At 56.2% G+C, this 19,614-nt stretch overlaps 10 protein-coding genes across 10 annotated transcripts; 5 read left to right on the top strand and 5 right to left on the bottom strand.

Moving 5' to 3' along the window:
* Positions 1-409: 409 nt before the first annotated feature.
* F5144DRAFT_577322 (uncharacterized protein) lies at positions 410-757 on the bottom strand (the record flags this gene model as incomplete). The annotated part of the gene is made up of 1 exon (XM_066789200.1): positions 410-757. Exon 1 carries the CDS (start codon positions 637-639, stop codon positions 412-414), a length of 228 nt encoding a protein of 75 aa, XP_066641339.1. The 5' UTR covers positions 640-757.
* On the bottom strand, positions 652-1,329 carry F5144DRAFT_549334 (uncharacterized protein; the record flags this gene model as incomplete). Its single annotated transcript, XM_066787572.1, has 4 exons — positions 652-749; positions 802-884; positions 1,017-1,287; positions 1,320-1,329. 4 exons carry the CDS (start codon positions 1,327-1,329, stop codon positions 652-654), a joined length of 462 nt encoding a protein of 153 aa, XP_066641338.1.
* Positions 1,330-1,562: 233 nt separating this feature from the next.
* F5144DRAFT_289074 (uncharacterized protein) lies at positions 1,563-3,719 on the top strand. The gene is made up of 3 exons (XM_066783796.1): positions 1,563-1,826; positions 1,893-2,909; positions 2,966-3,719. The coding sequence occupies exons 1-3, from the start codon at positions 1,709-1,711 to the stop codon at positions 3,271-3,273; spliced, it is 1,443 nt and encodes a 480-aa protein (XP_066641337.1). The 5' UTR covers positions 1,563-1,708; the 3' UTR covers positions 3,274-3,719.
* On the top strand, positions 2,963-4,175 carry F5144DRAFT_289077 (uncharacterized protein). The gene has a single exon (XM_066783797.1). It carries the CDS (start codon positions 3,384-3,386, stop codon positions 4,089-4,091), a length of 708 nt encoding a protein of 235 aa, XP_066641336.1. The 5' UTR covers positions 2,963-3,383; the 3' UTR covers positions 4,092-4,175.
* Positions 4,176-4,883: 708 nt separating this feature from the next.
* Positions 4,884-6,299, bottom strand: F5144DRAFT_577319 (uncharacterized protein). Its single transcript, XM_066789199.1, has one exon. It carries the CDS (start codon positions 5,985-5,987, stop codon positions 5,013-5,015), a length of 975 nt encoding a protein of 324 aa, XP_066641335.1. The 5' UTR covers positions 5,988-6,299; the 3' UTR covers positions 4,884-5,012.
* Positions 6,300-7,254: 955 nt separating this feature from the next.
* On the bottom strand, positions 7,255-9,495 carry F5144DRAFT_631183 (uncharacterized protein). Its single transcript, XM_066792451.1, has 5 exons — positions 9,019-9,495; positions 8,866-8,920; positions 8,279-8,776; positions 7,769-8,194; positions 7,255-7,618 (listed from the first exon to the last, which is right to left on the bottom strand). Exons 1-5 carry the CDS (start codon positions 9,050-9,052, stop codon positions 7,540-7,542), a joined length of 1,092 nt encoding a protein of 363 aa, XP_066641334.1. The 5' UTR covers positions 9,053-9,495; the 3' UTR covers positions 7,255-7,539.
* A 5-nt stretch (positions 9,496-9,500) lies between these two features.
* Positions 9,501-11,399, top strand: F5144DRAFT_653556 (uncharacterized protein). Its single transcript, XM_066793080.1, has 2 exons — positions 9,501-10,236; positions 10,299-11,399. Exons 1-2 carry the CDS (start codon positions 9,931-9,933, stop codon positions 11,268-11,270), a joined length of 1,278 nt encoding a protein of 425 aa, XP_066641333.1. The 5' UTR covers positions 9,501-9,930; the 3' UTR covers positions 11,271-11,399.
* Positions 11,400-12,021: 622 nt separating this feature from the next.
* Positions 12,022-12,450, top strand: F5144DRAFT_594062 (uncharacterized protein; the record flags this gene model as incomplete). Its single annotated transcript, XM_066790534.1, has 2 exons — positions 12,022-12,168; positions 12,250-12,450. The coding sequence occupies 2 exons, from the start codon at positions 12,022-12,024 to the stop codon at positions 12,448-12,450; spliced, it is 348 nt and encodes a 115-aa protein (XP_066641332.1).
* A 3,245-nt stretch (positions 12,451-15,695) lies between these two features.
* Positions 15,696-17,058, top strand: F5144DRAFT_549328 (uncharacterized protein; the record flags this gene model as incomplete). Its single annotated transcript, XM_066787571.1, has 6 exons — positions 15,696-15,719; positions 15,764-15,796; positions 15,877-15,896; positions 16,010-16,093; positions 16,234-16,593; positions 16,758-17,058. The coding sequence occupies 6 exons, from the start codon at positions 15,696-15,698 to the stop codon at positions 17,056-17,058; spliced, it is 822 nt and encodes a 273-aa protein (XP_066641331.1).
* A 1,060-nt stretch (positions 17,059-18,118) lies between these two features.
* On the bottom strand, positions 18,119-19,133 carry F5144DRAFT_594061 (uncharacterized protein; the record flags this gene model as incomplete). Its single annotated transcript, XM_066790533.1, has 6 exons — positions 18,119-18,482; positions 18,527-18,630; position 18,688; positions 18,738-18,831; positions 18,884-19,022; positions 19,101-19,133. 6 exons carry the CDS (start codon positions 19,131-19,133, stop codon positions 18,119-18,121), a joined length of 735 nt encoding a protein of 244 aa, XP_066641330.1.
* Between the last annotated feature and the right edge of the window lie 481 nt (positions 19,134-19,614).

Raw genomic sequence — 19,614 nt, 5'->3', positions numbered from 1 at the left:
CAAGTGGAAAGGAGAAAGAGACAACGGAAACCAACCAAAAAAAAAAGAAAACGAATGAAGAAATTGAAGAAAAGAGAAGAAAAAAATTAGTAGAGTGAATACCTACAAGTTCTTTGGGCTTCCGAAAGACTTTTGTTTTGTCGAAGGTTTGATCGATATTCAGTACCTAAGTTGGGAGTTCAGCTTTCTCTGCTCATGGTTGCTCGGTCACCCCATCCATCGTCGTCTGTTTTGCCTTGCTACCTCGGGTCTTATCCCGCAACACTTGACGCCCACCAGGGAGTGAGGGAGGCCGGGTGAGCCGTGTCACCTGAAGTCGGGATCGCTGACCTCCAGTCATCTCCTTGCACGAGGAAATCGTGGCAATCTCTCGCAGAACTGGGTACACAGTATACTGGGAACTACCTGGTACTATGTAAGGCGCACGGGTCGACTCGCGACAGGCGATAACTGACTACCTAGCACTGGACATAAAACAGCCGAACTCAAAAAGGGATGGTTGAGCCCTAGGTAAGCCCGGGCAGCCCAGGCACCTAAGCCAGGCCACCACCTGGCATCTTGTTGCTGCAACCCCCACACACTGCACGACAACAGCGGCATTCCTGCAACAGGCCGAAAAAGTGCAACCACTACGTGCATGTATGTAAGTATCTATACCGGTGGGAACCCGTCGGGCTCGGGGCCCTCGGAGAGCTTGAGCGCGCCGGCTCGACGGAACTTGGAGTGTCTGATGGTGTTGTCGTCCGGAGCTGCAAACCCGCCGGGAGGTGGAACGCGAGCCCACGACGGGTCGCAACCTACACCTCCTGTGTAAGGTCATCCCAGGTCCCTGCGCGCCTTGGTGGCCGCCTTGGCTCTGTGACTTGAGCTCCTGCCGTTTTCGGCTGGGCGGTTAGGGCCTAATGCGGTCGTGGACAATGGGTACCTCTTCAGACCGTGTGGGTTCCATGGCACGCCGCACACTCGATCCAATGGGGCCGCACGCTGGAATGCAGCATCTGTGCTGTGCGACGTACCGGGAACCCAGCGCACGGAAGACACCATGTGGCTGAAGAGGGCCCATCTTTTGAGGTAGGCTCGGTGGGCCCATCAATTCCACCCCATGCCAGCCAATGCCGCACACCCCTTTGGGCCCCTCGCGCCCCACCCACGCGCGCACCCGCCCCAGCTTTCCACTCTGCACCAGATGCTGGCTGCTTTGAAAAACGTGCTGGCCCGTCCACGCTTCGAGGCATTGCCGCTTGTCGCCATCCGCCCCAGTCCCGACCACGCTTTTCGAGATTGCATCTGCCCCCCAACCAACCCGCACCCTACCTTACCTCCAGACATGGTGATGCGAACTTGACCTCATCCCCGACTCCGCAAGTCACCCGACATCCGTCCGAACCCTCTCTTCCATCAACTCTCTATTTTTAAGTTCTTAGGTGCCCATCTAGCGCCGGCATTTCATCCAGCTTCATTCCCGACGGGACTGCGGCCCCGACAGCCCATTGGTCTTTCGCGGGGCTTGCCGTTCAAAACTCAACTCTACCATCGGCTCGAAAGAAACACCCTGCCTACCTACGTCTTCTTCCGCTTCCGTCCTTTTGTTCTTCTCCTTCGGTCTCGAATCGCGAACGACCGCGTTATCGGAACTTGTTGAGACCCGGCATCCACGACGGGTTCGTTGGGCAGTTTCCACCCCTAATATCACCTCTTAGATGCGACCATGGACCAGCAACGGCCCCTTTCCCAGAAATTCCCAGCTGGGCTCGCTGGCGTCCTGAACTCGCCCGAGGAGCACCGCGACTCGGCGTATTTCTCCAGTACTGACGCATCGAGCAAACGTGCGATCTCCCCGAATCTCTTGATGGCGTCTCGTGAACCAATTGGCTTACTCAAAAATGTTGCAGACACCTCAGCTGCGTCAGGTATGGGCGTGCTGAGCCCCCCACATTCAGGCTTCCAGCCGTCCCCCGTTGATAAAACGCCGTCTCCGACCACGACGTCGCACCACCTGTCACAATCGCTTATATCGCCGACCGCCAGCAATGGCAACATGAGCGTGGCGTCTATGGTCTCGCCGACGTCACCAGCGAGCGCAGACCCTCGTCGCTTCGACCGGACGCAGTCGCTCGACTCGGGACCAAACAGCGCCGGCTTCGCGATTGATGTTCCGGAGGCTTTGTCGAGGAGGGAGAGCGTAGACAGCAGGATCAACCAGGGCTTCAACGACATGAGGCTAGGTAATTCGCCCTATGCCAGCCACAACCCGTCCACAACTTCTATCCACACAACCTTGCAGCAGCAAAGAAACCTGCGGGCCGGTCTCGACACCTTGCCCGTCCACCGTATCTCGAACGGGTACCAACCGAATAACCAGCGCACCCCGGAAGGCCACCCGAAGACCATGAGAATCGCGCCGGCCATTACAGGACCCGCCACAGGCCACATCGCCCGCGCCGCCGAGCCAACCAAGGGTCAAGCCTGGGCGTTTCCGGAAGAAGATAGCCAGAGGGTGCCGCCGGCCACCAACGGTACCAATGGGTCGCTAGCCGGTTCGAGGAGGAGCAGCCTCGCCGAGTCATTCGCCAGCAGCCAATATACCACCGAGTCTAGGCTCCCTCCTGGCCAAAGACGGCTAGAAGAGACCGTCAACCCTTACCAAAGGTTGTCGAACGCATCGGGCGAATACTCGACGGTGCACCATCACAGCCTCCAGCACAAGCAGCTGGATGATCTGCGAAATGAGGAGGCGGCCGCCCATGCCGGGGCTCAGCCTTACAGCCGAACACCGGAACTCCGTGTGAGCCACAAGCTAGCCGAAAGGAAGCGGCGAACAGAGATGAAGGAGCTTTTTGACCAGTTGAGAGACCTGATGCCCCAGGAGAGGGGCTCAAAGGCTTCCAAGTGGGAAATTTTGACCAAAGGTCAGTTAACCCCCTAGGACATTCCATGTGTTTCACCGAGACTGACAATATGCAAGCGATCGCGGAGCATCAACGCCAAAGCGACTTGATTCGGCAGCTCCAAAGCATTAACGCGACGCAGCAGACCGAGATCGACCTGCTGCGGCGGGATCTGGAACGGATGCACGGGGCGCCGCAGTCGCGGCCGGTGGCAGATCCATACGCCCAAGACCAGTACGGTCGGCCACGCCCGCCAGAGCTGCCGCCGCTCCGGTCACTGCAGTCACCCACGGGGCCACCCCAAGGACCCGAATCGATGACGGGGGTACAGTATGAACCGCCGAGGGTCAACGGCTACCGGCCTGCCGAGCCCACCAGGTTTTAGGTGACCATCTCTGGAGAACACGAGGCATGTATTGCCGCAACCGTCGCCGCACCGAGATCCTGGCTCTTAAAGCGTCCAACATATGACAGGCGCAATAGCCTCGCCCCGGGATGGCAGAGGATGCGAGCGTTGCTCTGGCTTCGAATTCGATGGTATATACCTCGCAACCCTCCGCCCGGTGTTTACCCCCGCAAACGAACCCCCAGAATCGGCAACTCACTCCTATCCCAAACGCGAGTTATCACGTCGCAACGTATATCTTGGCCGAAAAGATCGGCACCAGCTCGATACCGACTTCAACACTGTTATCTGCCCATACACACACGGGCTTCTCGAACTTTACTCAACCCAGGTTTAAAATACAAAGGGCTTTTGACACGGCGTTGTCGCCCACGTCTCCTACAACTACGATCTCATTTGTTTCATCGCCGCCGAATCACTGGCAGTGGCATCCTGTCCTGGTCTACCTGACCCTTTTTTCTATCCAGTTTTATCTGGTCTGTGTGCGCGTCTCGATTGATACCAGAGAGCCCCTAAAAGCGACTTACTCTTATTTCTCTTCTTCGACTTGTTCTTCTAGGGTTGGAGCGTGTTTACCTCCGAGTTTGCTTCTGGTGCCCCTATCCTCTTGGGAAGGGTGCATTTTTTTGCTTTCGTTTTCTTTTTTTTCAGTGCGCGGGGAAGGATGGGGATATCCAGATGCAAGGGAGGTTCATTTGTTTTGGACGTGGTCAGCCGGCCACACTTGCTTGACGGTTTTCGGCCGGCCGCCTCTGGGACACAACGGACATTGGGCACGAACACACATAGGGAGTTGAGTGATGGGAAAAAAGGAATGGAAATGGAACGGGGCGGGGAATATAGCCTTGTGGTGGGTGGGGATACCATTTTCGTCTATTATTCTTACCCTTTCTATCTGTCTGGATGATTGGATATCTTTACTTACACCTTCATTCACCGCCAGCTGGCTCATTTTCATTTTATTTTATTTTTCTGCCAGTAACCTTTTATATCCCCTTTCGTGTCGGTTCTTAGGACCGTTTTGTCTACATTCTAGATGGGGGGGGCGTGGCTTTGGAGCCACCTGGAGGAACGGGATTGGGATGGGCTTCAAGGAAGGAACCTGGGTGGGGATATTCACGGCCTGGACTGCCGTGTGGTGGTTAGGTGTGCCTGACCTCGAGCGGGTTTGTAGAGATATAGCATAATACCCTACGCACCTCGCTCGCTTTGACACATTCTGAAATGCGGGAGTGTGAGGAAGATGGCAGGGTGTAATCCCCATGAAACCCCCATACAGGGCATCGTTTTAATTCGGTGCAGAAAGACTTTAGTCAGTAATGCCCACTGCCGCTGGAGATGCCTGAGTTTACTCGGCCCTTTTATGGACATCGACCTCCTTATTGTGGACGGCGCTTCCTCAACACTTTCGGCAAAGGACAGCTTCATGTCCAGGTTCAAGTTTGTGGATTTTCAAGTTCGTTTGGATCTGTTTGTTACAGTCTCCGTGCACATTGAGGTGCCATAAGTCCCATAACTTCTCTCCGGTGAATCTACCGGTACCTCGGGGTATGCTCAAGCCATAATATGAGGATGTCAGCAACCCACTCGGGACTTCTTGTTTGGACGGAATGATTATAGCAGTAAAGTACAACTAACTAGATGCTCGACAAGATCCAACTGGTCTATGGGTATTAACCACCAGCCCCCTGAATCCCAAAGAAACAGAACACACTAGATTAATGCTTAGGGTTGACCCAGACCATAATCTCATGATACCCCTTCGCGATCGACGCCCATATCCCCGAGATGATAACCCCGAGCTGCCGCGGAACGAACTTTGCAACATACCATAACGCCTCGAAAAGGCACACGATGAGCTTCCCCGTGAGTCCAAAGATTCCGATGATGATGCCGGCCACGACAATCCCAAGTGACGAAACGACCTTCCACATCGCACGCGGCAAACCACGGAAGATGGCCTGGGCAACATCGCAGACCCCATTCCACACATCCTTGAGCTTGATGTTCCTGAAGAAGTCGAGCACGGCGGCGACGGCCGTGTGCAGTACCGCCACGACACGCAAGAAGATGTCTCCAACCGCTTTGCCAACCCGCTTCAGGCTCTCCCACAGCCACACGCAAAGCTTCTTCATGGCCGCCGGGATCTTGGTCATGACCTCCCACAACCGCTTCAACAATTTCTTGACCACCCCGGGAGTCGCCTTGACGGTCCGCCACATATCCCTCGGCACCTTCTTCGCGCTCTCCCAGGCCGCCTTGCCCGCCTTCTTCGCCTTACCCGGGAATTCCACCGCCTGCCTCTTACACCACCCGCCAAACTTGTGCTTATTCTCCCAGCAATACTTGCACCCCTTACCTAGGGGCTTAACCACCACATGCTTCGGCGCATCCCACACAAAGAACTTGGGCACATACCACACCAGCACCAGTCCAAACACACCCACCTTCACCACCGCCCTCCTCGCCCTAGCCACCGCCCCAGCATGATGCACCCTCCACCTCCGCCACGCACCGCCCCTCCGCACCGGCAAATACTCCACCACCTCCCTATGCCCGCCATCCGCCGCCAACCGCAACGCAATCTGCCCATCCGGCGCCACCAGCCCATCATCCGCCCCAAACTCCCCCACCAACAACCTCACCAACGCCAAATCCCCCCTCCCCGCCGCCACCATCACCGGCGTCCGCATCACCGGCGTCCGCCGCTTCACAACCCCCCTAACACCCCTCCCCCCAACCACCTCCTCTCCCGACCACCCATCCACCCGCGCCCCCAACCCCACCAACACACACACCACCCCCCCACTCCCCGCCCCCACGGCCGCAACCAGGGGGGTGCGTCCGCGCGCGTCAGGGACGTCGGGGGATACGATGCCCTCGCGCACGAAACGCGCGACGAGGGAGGGGTCGCGGTGGTGGGTGATGGCGTGGAAGAAGGCGGCGATGAGGCGGGTTTGGAGGGCGTGTTTTTCGGTGGGGGTGGGGTGGCTGGTGGTGGTAGTGGTAGGGGGGGGTGGTGGGATGGGGCCGGGGGTGTCGTGGAAGGGGGAGGGGTGGCGGGGTTGTTGGCGTTGGTGTGGTGGGGGGTGGGGGTGGGTGGTTAGGGGGAGGTGGAGGGTGCGGGTGAGGGTGCGGTGGTGGGTTGTGAGGAGGGTGAAGAGGGCGGTGGTGGGGGTTGTTGTTGTTTCTTCGGTTGGGGTGTAGAGCGGGAGGGGGGCGACGTCGTCTGGGTCGGAGGGGTTGGCGTGGTGGTGGGTTGGGGGGTGGACGAAGTTGTTGAGGGCGTTGAGGAGGAGGACGTCCCAGGGGGTTGGCGAGGGGACGTATTCTTGAGGAGAGTAAATCACGTCGGTGCCGGTCTCGGTGGAGGAGGGTGGTCCGTCGTTGGAGAGGTTGGCGTCGGTTGCCGCCGGGGGAGCCGGGGGAGGTGGTTGGGCTGTGGTAGCCTTTGGGGTTGGTGCCTCCATTATTTGTGTAGTAAAATTTTGTTGAGGCTGGTTTTGGTGTTGTAGGGGATTATGTTGCGAAAACGCAAAGTAATGAAAAAGAAAGGCGAAATAAATCGAGGTTGTTCAAGGAGCCTGAACTTCTGAAGGATGTGAATTCGTGGGATCTGGATCGTATGGTGGCCAAGGTGACCTACAACTTATTAAGGTTCTCCGTTTACGATGATATGAATATGACTTCAGGAGAATGAGATATGGCGACTTGACGGTTTATCATTCATCGGTCGAGCCAGTATCGTGCCATCGTCTCAGCCGCACTTTCCCAACTTAGCGGCATGGCATTCAACCAAGCCGCCCAGGCCGCGGTTCTTTGGGCGCCAAATGGGCCAGTGGGCCAATGGAAACGCCGTGAACACCCAGGTTTGGTTAAGCGTTCAAAAAACGACGGTTTGTGAGCCTCGTAGAAAGCCGGCTTGTGGCTCAGCCCCCCTCATCAAGCCTGGCTCTGCCACCACCATCCAGATTTCATTTTATTTCGTTTCATTCTGACCGAGAAATGCCTACCGAGTTCCGCATCTTGCTCCGTTCCCATGTGATTGAGAAGGGATAGGTAACTGACTGTCAACTTTTGTTTCTCCCGCTGAACCAATCAATCTTTCCCACACTCTCGAGTTGTCAAAAATCAGAATTGAGAATGGCCTCAAACTTTTCAACACCGCGACGAAAAATACTTGGTAATGACAGAGTGCTTGCCTTTCCACAACCGCACCGAGATGGAAGTTATCTTCATAACTTCTCAAAACTTCCTTCGCCTCTCCGCAAACACTTCCCGCATCAGATTCTCAAAAACGGCTTCCTTGACCACAGCACCGAACCTAAACAACGACCACAGTTAGCGACGAACAGCGCGAGAGTTCAAAAGGGCACAATGTAACCCGCCCATCCCCCATCACCAAAATAAGAAGCCGAAGAAGGAAAACCCGCCCCCCCTAAAAAGAAAACACCAAACACCCCCCAAAACTCACCCATGACATTTAACCACCCCCCCCAACCGCGCCATCAACACCCTGACCCCCTCCCCCCCCAACCTCTCAAACCCCGGCAGCGCACGCACCCGCTGCCACGCCCTGACCGGGGTGACCTCATCCGGCGCCACATCCAGCCCCGCCGACAGGGTGAGCAGGCGGTCGAGGATGGACGCCGGGGTCCTGGCGCAGGCGTCGTGGAGGGTTTTGGGGGAGGGTGGTGAGGGTGGGCAGAGTGGCGGTGGTGGTGGTGATGGCCAGAGGGGGGAGGGGGGTGGTGGGTGGGTTGTTGATGGTAATGGTGAGGTGGGTTGGGTGGGGGAGGAGATGGCGAGGAGTTGCGAGGAGACGGTGAGGGCGTGGCCGCAGGGCTGGTCGGGGTTCGTGGGGTCGCCGTGGAGGTGCGGGAGGCAGGGCGCTTCGAGGCTGTTTGGCGGGGGGTGGGTTAGTATGGGGTGGTGGTGGTGGTGAGGTTGGTTGGGGATGGGGTGGACTTGCGCTAGCACGAACTCCATCCCCATGGTCGTCGCCGCATCGACATCGTCGTGTCGGGGTTTATGATGACTGGGGACACAACTGGGGGCACAGCTGGGCACTGCAGGAACGGCAGCGACTTGGCGGTCGCTCGGACTGGGGGTAGCGTAGCCGAGAGAGATGCCGCCGCCGTTGGTGGGACGGGGCTCCTGCCATAACTCCGGCCAGAAAGAGGCTCTATCATCAGCCGGCAGCGCCTGAGGCACGCCGAGTTGGGCACCCTGGGGTTGCTCCGCGATAAAGTGGTTGGCAGCCAAAGGCGTGCTTGGCCATGTCGGTCTTCCCTCGCTCGCCGAGTCGGACGGTACGTGGAGGTCGACGTTTACCCCGCGATCGGCCAGGAGGTTCTCGAGTGTCTGAATGGTGCCATTGAGATGCTGAGTCTCGCGCAGCAGATCCGTCTCGACGGTTCGCAGACGGCTGATTTCATTCTCGAGGGATTTGGTGTACAGGTCCTTGCGGAGACGGTAGGTCCTGGTTCAACGATGAGCGGGCGGGAAGCGGTCAAGTTATGAGATTTCCAGGACTGATAAGCCATGCTAAATAAGGTAGGTTGCACGTACTGCTGTGCTCGCCTCACTTGGGCTCGTCGTTTACCAATCCGGTCCTCCTTGGGCTCTGCGGTTCCCGGGATATTGATCAGTACATTGGTCTTAGTGGGGCTCCATGGGATCACTTGTGACGTGCTCGCTCGAATTGGGAGTTTGATAACGCACCTCCTGACGGACGGAAAAAGCGGAATACGTCCATGGCTTTCGTTGAGTATGCCTCTCCAGGGGGTTACAACCGAGAAGACTTGGACGGGGAAGTTGAATTCCAAACCGTCAAATCACCAAAACTTCTAAAGCCTCTGAAGATTCCAAAGATTCTTCAAAAAGTAACGGACAACGATACGGTTGACGTCTCGAGTTTGACACGTCTCTGCCACGTCTGACGGAGTCTCAGCACACCGGGCCTCGAGAACAAAAGGTGGAGAGGGTAGTACCAAGCACAGGGTTGTTGGACCGTCCGGGGTATTGCAGGGTATTTCTGTTCACGTCAACAGAATTACTCTTTTCGGCCTACCGCGGACCAGCGAGTCCAACGGGAACTGCATGTAACCAAGAAACCGGGTCAGTGTGTGGGCCCCTGAATCCTAAAGCTCGTCCGAAAGAGGAAATTCTGATTAAGTGAGCATGGAAACAAGCTCAGGCAACCATTCGCTTGGCAGGGCGCAGCTTGAGACACCCCTGGTTGATTTAGAGTTCATCTGAACAAGGGGTGATGTTTCCCAAGACGGCGCATCGAGAGGAACATGGCCATGGCTATGTCATTTCCCAGTAAGTAGATCCGTAATCAAACAAGCCAAAATCAGAACTATCAATCATGGTCCATGCCTGCCCGGAGGATCGCAAGCAGTGTCATCTTCGTAACATAGTAAGACTGCGACAGTCTCCACGCTCAGGATCTGTGATCTGTCATGGACGTTGGTCAACAAAGGTATAAGAGACGCCGTCTCTCTTCTGGATGAACCTCAAACCCATCTCATCTCTACCATCTCATCTCCATCCTCACTTCTCCCGACCTCACAAAACTACCTAACCAGACTACTTCCATTGTTTCACAACTCAAAGTCTCAACTTTTCAAGATGCCTTTCATCTCGCGTTCGTGGCTTCCCTTGGCCGCACTGCTGTCATTGACCCCCGGGGCTATCAGCGCTGTCTCGCCAAGGGGTCATCCAGCCGGGCCAGCTCCTGTCGGAAAGGCTATCTACATTCTCACCAACGATGAAAGCAACGCGGTTGTCGCCCTGCCCATCGGCCCCGACGGCAAGCTCTCCGCAGGCACCGTGACCGCCACGGACGGAGCCGGGTCCATCGCGCTGAACGCCGACAACCAGCCCGCCACCCCCGACGCCCTGGTCGGCCAGTCCTCCCTGACCATCGCCGGAAACGTAAGCCAAAGCCCACTCTCCTCGCCTCCTCGCAGCGCAAAATAAACTAACACCAACCCCAGTCCATCTTCGCCGTCAACGCGGGCTCCAACACGCTCAGCATGCTAACCATCTCCCGCTCGGACCCCACCAAGCTCACCGCCGTAGGCAAGCCCGTGGCCATCCCCGCCGAGTTCCCCAACACGGTCGGCGCCTCAGCCAAGCACGGGCTCGCCTGCGTCGGCGCCTCCGGCGCAACGGCCGGCATCGCATGCAGCGCCTTCTCCCCGTCCCGCGGCCTCGGTCCCATGGACGCCCTGCGCCCCTACGATCTCGGCCAAACCACACCCCCCGTGGGCCCCACCAACACCGTCTCCCACGTCTTCTTCTCCGAGGACGAGAGCGCCCTGTTCGTCACCGTCAAGGGCGACCCCCCGACCAACAAGACCGGCTTCTTCTCCAGCTTCCCCGTCACCACGACCGGGGGCGGCGGTAACGGCGGCTGCGGACAGCAGAAGCCGCCCAAGAAGGGCAGCAAGCAAGCGTCGGTGTCCATGACGGAGCAGCGCAGCACGCCGGCGGACACGCTGGTGCTGTTCGGGTCGCAGCCGGTTCCCGGCACGCACGACGTGTTTGCGACGGACGCCGGGTTCGGCGCGGCGGTGCTGCGCGTGGACCCGCAGAGCGGCGAGGCCGCGACGGTGGCGGTGGGCGCGGTCGAGGGCCAGGCCGCGACGTGCTGGGTGGCGCTCTCGCCCAAGACGGGTACCGCGTTTGTGACGGACTTTGGCGTGAACCGGTTGGTGGAGATGAGCGTGGCGGATGCGAAGGTGGTGTCGATCCTGGATTTGTCGGCCAATGGGGATATGGGTTTGACGGATATCCGGGCTGCGGGTAACTTTGTCTATGCGCTCGCTCCGGGCAATGGGACGACCCAGTCGGCTATCACCGTTGTTGATGTCTCGGGGGGCCCTGGCTCGGCGGTCATGGTGCAGCACTTTAGCCTGGATGGGTTTGCTGACCACAGGGCTGTGGGTATGACCGTTCTGGTTTGAGGTGCTGGGTCGTTTTATCGGGTTTAGCTGGCTGAATAGGGCCGCTGGTGGTTGGGTTAGACGGTGGTTGTGAGGGTGTCGGTGCCGAGGAGGATAGAATGGTCCTCGCGTGTAACGTTTAGTTCGCTGTGGTGTATAATTTCTTCATTTGAAAAGCTATTTGGTGACTCTAGCTAGGTAAATACCTAAGCATCCATCGCTTCCACTCGTTCGAAGTCACTGTGTATCTAGTTGGACCCTACTAGACCCCTGGACCTCTCCTCCTCCCCTTGTAAGGTTGCGGGGAAGTTCCACTCGCGCTCGCCATGAGGATAAGGGGGCAGGGGGGCTCGAGGGGGGATTTGATTGCACGTTCTGGGCCCTGTTTTGTGCCCGCCACAATCATGCACTGCTGTGGTTCGTTGCCTGGTACTCCTGGTCACAACGCTCTCCGTCGTCATATCCATAAAATCCAGGATGGTCGCAACGGATCAACCCTTTCAGATGACGTTCTTTGTCCATCGACGGTGCGGGGTGGTGGTGTGGCACGATCCGCCAGTGGTATCCCAGCAATCTCGAGCTTCTCCAACTTAAGGGGTCAGTATGACGACAGTGACGCAAATGATCAAAGGGGCCGCCACCGGTATTAATAGGGGGCCAGGGAGCTGTGTAGGGAGGGATTACCTCCTGTTCTCGCCCACCAAAGTCATTACTTAACATACACCAGAATTTGCTAGCCACATTAACATTAGTCAAGACTTCATCAATTATCATGGAGCAAGGACAGCGCACTGGGACTCATAAGGCTCCCAAGCCACACCATCCGCACCACGTAGTGCCCAAACATGAGTCGGGCTACACCGACGAGGTGGCAGAGGAGTGCCACGACCTGATCGACAAGGCCGAGGAGGACGCCCATGTAAGCTCTGACTCGCTGAGCCTCTCGGGATAGCTACTACTCTAATACTCCTACTTCGACTGCAAATGCTGACCGCTACAGCTCCATGACCCCGACTCCATGTACTCAATTACGGACAAGCCTGAGCATGTGCACAGGGCGAAGGGTAAGGGCGGCCTCGAGGGCAGTGGTAGCACCGTCAAAGGTGCAGGTCAGAAGATACAGGAGACGAGCAAGAACGTTACCGAGTCCATCGGTGAGACCATGGGCGAGGTGAAGCAGAAGATGGGAATGGGAAAGTGAAGGGGCTTGGGTCCCCGGCCCGGTACATATCCCTGGTAGTGAGTGATGCATTGTAAAACAGAATGAACTTGGTGTTTCTTTTTCAACATCCTTTCAGATGTTTTCACCTTGTGCGGCTCGTCTCGATGTTGGTAGTCCATATCGTCGGCTAGTGATCATGGATCGATCTCGCATGACGAACAGGAAACTGACCTTAAGACCACCGTTAGGAACGACAACCCGTTGACGGCTCCTTCACTTCCGGCGCCCAATCCGGTTACCATGTTGGACCCCCCCATGCCTTTCAGGTTTCCATCGCGGCCAATGAAACGGATTGTGCCCTCCAAACAGTATCGCTAAATACAGGAGCAGTTAATGGCCGAGGTTCTATAATAAAGGAAATGCCTGCCGTGCAAGGATCACTTACGGGTAGTATGGGACGCAGAAAGCTGAAGCGTATAGCTGACGAAGAATAATGGCTGGTCTAGGGCATCAAGGCAAACGCTTGTTGCTAACACTTTCCCAGTATTACAGGACTGTACGATGTGACCTTGGTTGGGCAAGAGTATTAGAGTCATCATCTCGACTACTCGCATACGATTTCTTGTTCCAAACAAAATGTTGTTAGGCGAAAGGAAAACCTGTACTACCTACCTAACTACTGTAGACAATAGGGTAGGCTCTTGGTATTTATTCGTAAGCAATCTATGTTCCGTTCGTGTTTTCACTTCTCCTTTCTCACAACCGCATCATCTCGCTTTAGACTCACATTTCAGAGACAGAAATACAACGATGATGGCGCCAATGCGACCTCTCCCATCGGCAACATCTAACGACCCCTGTGTCGTTTTCTTGCCCGGGCCACCCTCCTCGGACTGGCCACGAAAGGACTGTAAGTGCGCTTCCGGCCTCTTCTAACGATCATGTACTTACTTACCCCGTCACGTTTTAGACACAATACTCTTTAGCACCATCTTCTTCGGAATTTTTGGAGCTCCGATATACCAGTGTTTGTGTTAGGGACTCAAACGCTGCCGCCGGATCCTCCAAGTATGCTACCGAACCCTCTCCGGAACCGGAACCCTCCGCGTCGACTCAATACTCTTCGACATGTTGCGCTAGCGTTGGCGACATCAGCCAGGCGTCGCGATCGAACATCGAACTGGGCCACATTGCGATAGTACCAGCACCCGTCGCCGAAGCCGGAGACCCGCCGTGCTTGCCGCCAGCGTCCGCGGTCTCTCCTATTGGTTCTCTCGAACTGGGGGATTCCCCTCCAGCACCTAGCTGAGGAGCCTCCAGCTTTCGGAGTTGAGCGTCTCGAGCCGCGTGTTCGCCTCGATAGAGACCATGTCGATATCCGGGTTCAGCCACACGTTATACCGGTCGGGTTCGGCGGTGCCCGCGGGGCTGATCTCGGAGAGGATGCGCTGGTACAGCCGCAGCCCGCGTGCTTTTAGCCTCCCATGTGATCTAGTTAGTAGTTGAGTAGTAGCTGACCTCCCCAGAATTTCTGCGAGCCGCATAGGGTGGGAGGTTGTGGGACCTCTGCAGCGGCTCGCGCCTTGACGTGGCGCAGAGGCTTTTCACTCAGCGAGCCATCGACTTCAGACAAGGTCGGACCGTCGAAGGTTTATTGATCAGAGGGTTTGAATGGCGGCGGAGGCTCGACAGGTACGGTCTGCCCAGAAACTTCAACATTACATTAGTTAGCATTCCAATCTCATAGCTCAGCTCCAGGGCCTATGCGGCGGTACATAAAACTTCATAGAGGTTATACGCTTGTAGAGATTGGTCTTGTATTGAAGTTAATCCGGCTGTGGTTGGCAATGCATGCATACACTCGAAGGGCCTGGATAGGTGCTGGTTTATTGCAAAAATAAAACTCGAAAGAAATAATCTGGAATAAATATAAAAAGCTCACCACCAAGCCCCATTCGCCGGTCGAATGGAGGTTGGTGGTTACGAAAACTCTTTTTTTTGTAGAGTTTTGCGCCGCGAGGGGGAGTCGAACCGGTCCTCTTTCGATTGGTGTCCAACCGGACCTCCTCACAATGCCGCTGAGCTAAACCGTTGTTTAACTTCAATTGTGAGGAGGCGGTGACAGTGTGCGTGCGGGAACTTGTATATATAGCACTGGCGGGAGGTGGCAGGAGGGTGGGGGAAAGGCTGTGCAATAGGTTGGGATGGAAATGGGAGCAGGAAGGCACACAGCGGTGAACATGGCGGCCAACATGCAGGTGGTCTGGATCTATTAAGACGAGCACGTAGCTATCTAGATTATGGTTAGGTGATGAACTTTAAGGAGCATCGGGCTGGTTCGGGGGCATGCAATTTACGATATTATTTTTGCACTCGTGAGGCCGCTTTGATAGATGTGACGAGTCTGTAACCCTCTGACTGGAGAAGGCCGCGCGTATTAGCGCGTCGGTACCACGGCCGTAGGGCGGTGCGTGTAGTTGGCCTACGTGTGTCTACAGTCACGAAGGTACCTACCTACTTAACCGACGTATCGCCCGATCCATGCCATCCCAGTTACGCAACAACAGTTGCGACGCGAATCCTGCAATAACGCCCTCCCACCAGGGCGCGAGGCTGTATATATATATAAGATCTTGGGTAAGAGTAACCATCTCGACTCTACCTCGTCAGTTAACGCATCGTTAGTTTCCGGAATGAAATATTACCAAGAGTAAAAGAACAAGTTACAACTACCTAAAGAGAGAACATGGGGTAGGCACCCGGTACTTATTCTAGGAGACAGTCTTCCGTTAATGTTTTCCCGTTTCCTTTCTCGCATCCTACCACTTCCCAACTCGCCTACCCTGCACCGACCGCATACCGGCACATCCTCGTTCGATGTTAAGACGTGTGACATATATTTTCGGGAGTGACATCGGATTCCGTTTGTGGGACGGTATACAAAACCCCACTTAGGCTAACCTACTACTTCAGAGAGACGCTGGGACGCTTGGAATTAACTACCTTAGGTTCGGGTACAACAGCTTGACGTGTCACCGTGTCAGTGCGGAGGGTGGCGAGGGAGGGGCGGTGGAGCGGGCGTGTAGATGCATGCGAGGGATTGAATCAGAGAAATCTGCCACATTTTGGGAGCGTTTATCAGCAGGTTACCTTCACATGAATCAGAGACAGACGAGTGACATCTAGCCCCCACTGGCTACGATTGGGACAAACTTTTGGCCAGGATATGGAGTACTTGATAAACGCCTAGTTTATGTCGTCAAGGATGAGCCTTTAGATATTAGATGGCGGTTAGAAATCAGAGGAATGTGTGTAATGTGGCGAAAGAGAGTCGAGTCTCGCTTGGATACAGTCATGGCCGGCGGTCGAGCCTTTTTCTAGCAGCGTAAGTAAGCAAAAGCAAACATCGTTATTGTTGAGGCAACATGATTTGGAAACATCCCACAACTATGGACAGCGATCCAGGGTAACTGGTTCCGAGGAAGGTTAGAAGGAAGAGGGTGGTGAGGGATTCTGTAGGAGGATGGATAGAGCTAATGAGGGACTCGATGACGGAGGGATGGTACAATTAGCTATGATAACTCAGTGGGGTATCTAGTGCCAGAGCGAGTCGTATACCCTATGACGATGACGAATGCCGACATGTGGGACAATCGAGCGTCATATATCACATGGTGCACGAGTAAGGCACATATAATATCAGACCAATCCCGCTAAAATAGCGCAATTTCCGCGGCGCCCTCCACTCGCTTCTCGACGATTTCCGTGGATGACGGTTACTATGCCACTCTTACGGGTTACCAAGATTATTGTTTCCCGCAGTGCAAACCCTGTCAATGGACAGACACCGAAGCCCGCGTATAGGAGGAAGAAGAAAAAGAGCAAACCTGAGCTCGCGGACACGGAAGAGAAAGACGCGCAGCCTGAGAAATGTCGATGGTGCCGCTTTCGGGGCATGTTCTTTCCCTGGAGGAAACCGTGTGACAGGATCTGCGTTCCACCGACCGAATATCAACCGGACCGCTTTGCCGGGTACTCGGTCGACCGACGTGAGTGGGAGGTCGTACAGGGCAACTTTTCGGGCCCGTTGAACCAGTATTACGCCCCCGATGACCCAGACAAGCCCGAGGTCTACATGTACATGGTTCCCGGAGAGACCCAGGGGCTGGCGCCCGTACCTCAGTATCAACATCGATACGACGACAGCAACGCCCCCCCCCTTACGAATGGGCGCGGCTTTCCACCCTCCCCACGCCGGTGATTATCGACGATTCTTGGTCGTCACTCTTCGCAGCGCAGCGGGAGAAAGCGCGCCTCTTGGAAACGCAATCGTACACCTCGTCTAGGATTACCGAGATCGACCGAAAGGTGAAAGCCATCATGGACGCGAAGCAGGAACGGGATCCTGACCTCCAGATGCGGTTCACCATGGCGCAGATGGGGGGAGCTTTGCACGCCGCCGGACTGTCTGCCATCCCCTATATCGACGGGCAAGGGATATCGGCCACCCATACCGACGGGCAGGTGCAAATAAGTCGGCGAACCGAGCCGGCAGAGGACGAATGGCTATGCGATCTCGATAAAGTGTTTGTTTTAAGAGAAAGGCTATCTCCGTTGTCTCTCCTCTCGCCGCCTCCTACGATTTAGGTGGTGTGAAACACTACCTTACTTTTGTCATTTTACTTGAGTTGATTCGATCAGTCAAGAGCCACTAGCACTGCTCTTCGATGTCAGAATACCTAACACGATATTTGAATGGTGAACCAATCGAGGGCATCATGCTGACTGCGTGGCGGATCGTGAGAAGATAGCTAGGGAAAAGGTTGAAACTCGAGTACGTCAATACAAGCATACCTAGCCATATTGCATTACCTACCTAGGTCTCCGTTCCCCTAACCCCCAGTGCTGAATTTTGCGGCTTGAATGTAACTTCGTCGTGGCTTTCTAGTCACGAGGTAACGTTAGCCGTTATCGCAGGGCCTAAAAGGTAGAAACGGGAGACGGTTGATGTCTGGTAATTCCGGAAGCATTGCTCATCCATGTCCCCCCTTGGCTTGAACACAGAGTGACGTGACCGCACCTGGTCCATCCAGTATCATTAAGGCCGTCCCTTCAGGTCGGGTCCGGCACACTCCCGAGCCGTGGCTTGCATCCCCAAGACCATGTACTGTGCACCGCCCTATAAGCCGGATGTCACCGTCAATGTTACCGCCGCCCAACGCCACAGGCGCGCATCCCGACGGGCGGGTAATGCTCGACACATGATCCGCACACTCGTGGCGGTGCTTTGCGATCAGTCACTTTTCCTCGGATTCGCAAAGCAGGAAGGATGAGAATATCGTTGGTCGCCACCACCTGCAGGCTCCAAATTGATCCCTCCCCTCAGCATCCACACCGAGGAGGAAGCTAGATATAATTTAGAATTCGGAGGGCGTTCCCGGGAGCAACCCCAACTCGTCAGCCACGTTGAATTCCGTGATCTCTAATCTCTGCATCGGGCAGGGCGGCGCCTCAGGCTTCAGCCCGGAACACGGCACCGAAGTCGGCGAAATGTGACCCGAGGCCGAGAGTGCGAATGGATGCTGGTGTTGGTCTGGGGAAGAGAGCTCAAAGCAAGCAAGGGTGCCAAGAGACCGTTACAAGCTAGCGAGGGGAGCGAGGCGGCCCAGGCTAAATGGACGCCTTTTGCTTGTCAACTTCCGGGCTTTTAGCCTGTCTGCAGCTTCCAAATTTGGCAGCATCGACACGCAGCCAACGAGATAAGAGCACCATCCGCGCTTCCCACGATGCCCACGTTCCCGCTCCGGGGGTGCATCGTAGAGTGTCTCCGGCCCGGCGGATTCGATTTCGCCAGGGGTTTGACGGCGAGATGCGCAGACCCAGCCCAGCTCGTGGCCCAGCTCGTCGGTGCCTCGATCGAAGCTGAAGCTGGAATGGGAAATGTCACAGTGCGTGTTGCCCCGGCGACGGAAAAGATCTGACAGGTTGCCGAACAGAAGCAGCTCAGCAGAGAGGTGTTGGGCGACCCCCCTGGCTCGCCGCGCCCTCGACGCTCCGCACCGCCGGATGGACTGCCCTTTCTTCCGGAAGCGAATCCCGCAAAGGATTAGGGCACCCTGACGGATAAGCCAGAGAGCCCAGGGGGGGAAAGGGGGTATTCGTTGCTCGTCGGGGCGGCCTTCTCCAACAGTCCGGGGCGGCCATTGCCAAATAGATGCACTAGATGCACTGCGCGTAAACCACCTGTTTGGGAAGAAATATGGCAGCGCGGGAAACACTTGGTGGGAAATTGAAGAGTGATCGCTGCTTTATTGGAAAGTGCTCACCTGGCCCTGCGAAACGGCCCTGCTTGGTAAGGCAGCTGGGTTTGCGCCTCGGTCCAACAGGCGGCGGGCGCCTTCCCGGCTATTTTCCTAAATTCTGTGCGGGCAAAGAGACACGGCAGTCGAACCCAGCAATCACAATTCACAACCCCCCCATGTTGGCCTGCGCGAGTTTTTTTCCCTCTCCGCACACCAGAACGCCGGGGCCTCGCGGGGAGAACACGGCCCTTTATTGCGAAGCCGCCCCTTCATCTGCCCGTTGTCTAAACCTGAAGCAGCCTGATAATCCTGTTTTGGGTGTTTTTGGGGGATGCCAACCCACCTGCCACCGCACCTGCCACCTTGCCACCTGCCACTCCAACGGACCCCATTCCCCCCCCCCTTCCTCGAGGGTAGCATTGCGCACCGAATACGGCCAGTCGTGCCTGCCATGCCCTGCCCCTGTGAGGAGCAAAGAAAAGCAGGAAGAGGCAGCCCGCCACGCTCTGCCCAGCACTCCCAAGGAACGGGAACCACCGCCAAGTTCGAGATTGAGCGGTTGAGCTGCTGGTGGACAGGTGGAGGTGGGCCGTACCTGCCAGGAGCATCCCAAAATCCCACTCGCCCAGAGAAGAGTGAAGTGGACCGTCTCATCTGCATCTCTCTTTTTTCTCGACTTGCTCGCCCGCTTTATCTCCATTTGGCATCCCATCCCCATCCCCATTCCTTCCTTCGTCCGTTCTTCCCGCTTCTCCTCCAGCATCCACCCCCTTGGCCACCCCTCTGCAGTCAGCACCCCCCTGGCGCAGTCTCGCTCGCTTCGCAACACTCACATCTCACCCTTCCCGAGCGACCACCTACCTCCCGGTTTCGACATGCCAAGGCCGACCCAAGTCCAATG

Source organism: Chaetomium tenue, assembly GCF_020726465.1.
Source record: "Chaetomium tenue strain MPI-SDFR-AT-0079 chromosome Unknown F5144scaffold_5, whole genome shotgun sequence".
In the NCBI taxonomy this organism is placed as follows: domain Eukaryota; kingdom Fungi; phylum Ascomycota; class Sordariomycetes; order Sordariales; family Chaetomiaceae; genus Chaetomium; species Chaetomium tenue.
Note: the sequence above shows the minus strand (reverse complement) of the source record. Positions and strands in the feature narration are given on the sequence as shown.

Coding starts and splice junctions, on each gene's coding strand:
- F5144DRAFT_289074 (XM_066783796.1), top strand. CDS start 1,709: ATGGACCAGCAACGGCCCCTTTCCCAGAAATTCCCAGCTGGGCTCGCT. Junction 1,827..1,892: donor TACTGACGCATCGAGCAAAC/GTGCGATCTCCC, acceptor AAAATGTTGCAG/ACACCTCAGCTGCGTCAGGT. Junction 2,910..2,965: donor GTGGGAAATTTTGACCAAAG/GTCAGTTAACCC, acceptor ACAATATGCAAG/CGATCGCGGAGCATCAACGC.
- F5144DRAFT_289077 (XM_066783797.1), top strand. CDS start 3,384: ATGGCAGAGGATGCGAGCGTTGCTCTGGCTTCGAATTCGATGGTATAT.
- F5144DRAFT_577319 (XM_066789199.1), bottom strand. CDS start 5,987: ATGCGGACGCCGGTGATGGTGGCGGCGGGGAGGGGGGATTTGGCGTTG.
- F5144DRAFT_631183 (XM_066792451.1), bottom strand. CDS start 9,052: ATGGACGTATTCCGCTTTTTCCGTCCGTCAGGAG. Junction 8,921..9,018: donor CTTTTTCCGTCCGTCAGGAG/GTGCGTTATCAA, acceptor CGGGAACCGCAG/AGCCCAAGGAGGACCGGATT. Junction 7,619..7,768: donor GGGGTGGTTAAATGTCATGG/GTGAGTTTTGGG, acceptor GTCGTTGTTTAG/GTTCGGTGCTGTGGTCAAGG.
- F5144DRAFT_653556 (XM_066793080.1), top strand. CDS start 9,931: ATGCCTTTCATCTCGCGTTCGTGGCTTCCCTTGGCCGCACTGCTGTCA. Junction 10,237..10,298: donor CCCTGACCATCGCCGGAAAC/GTAAGCCAAAGC, acceptor CACCAACCCCAG/TCCATCTTCGCCGTCAACGC.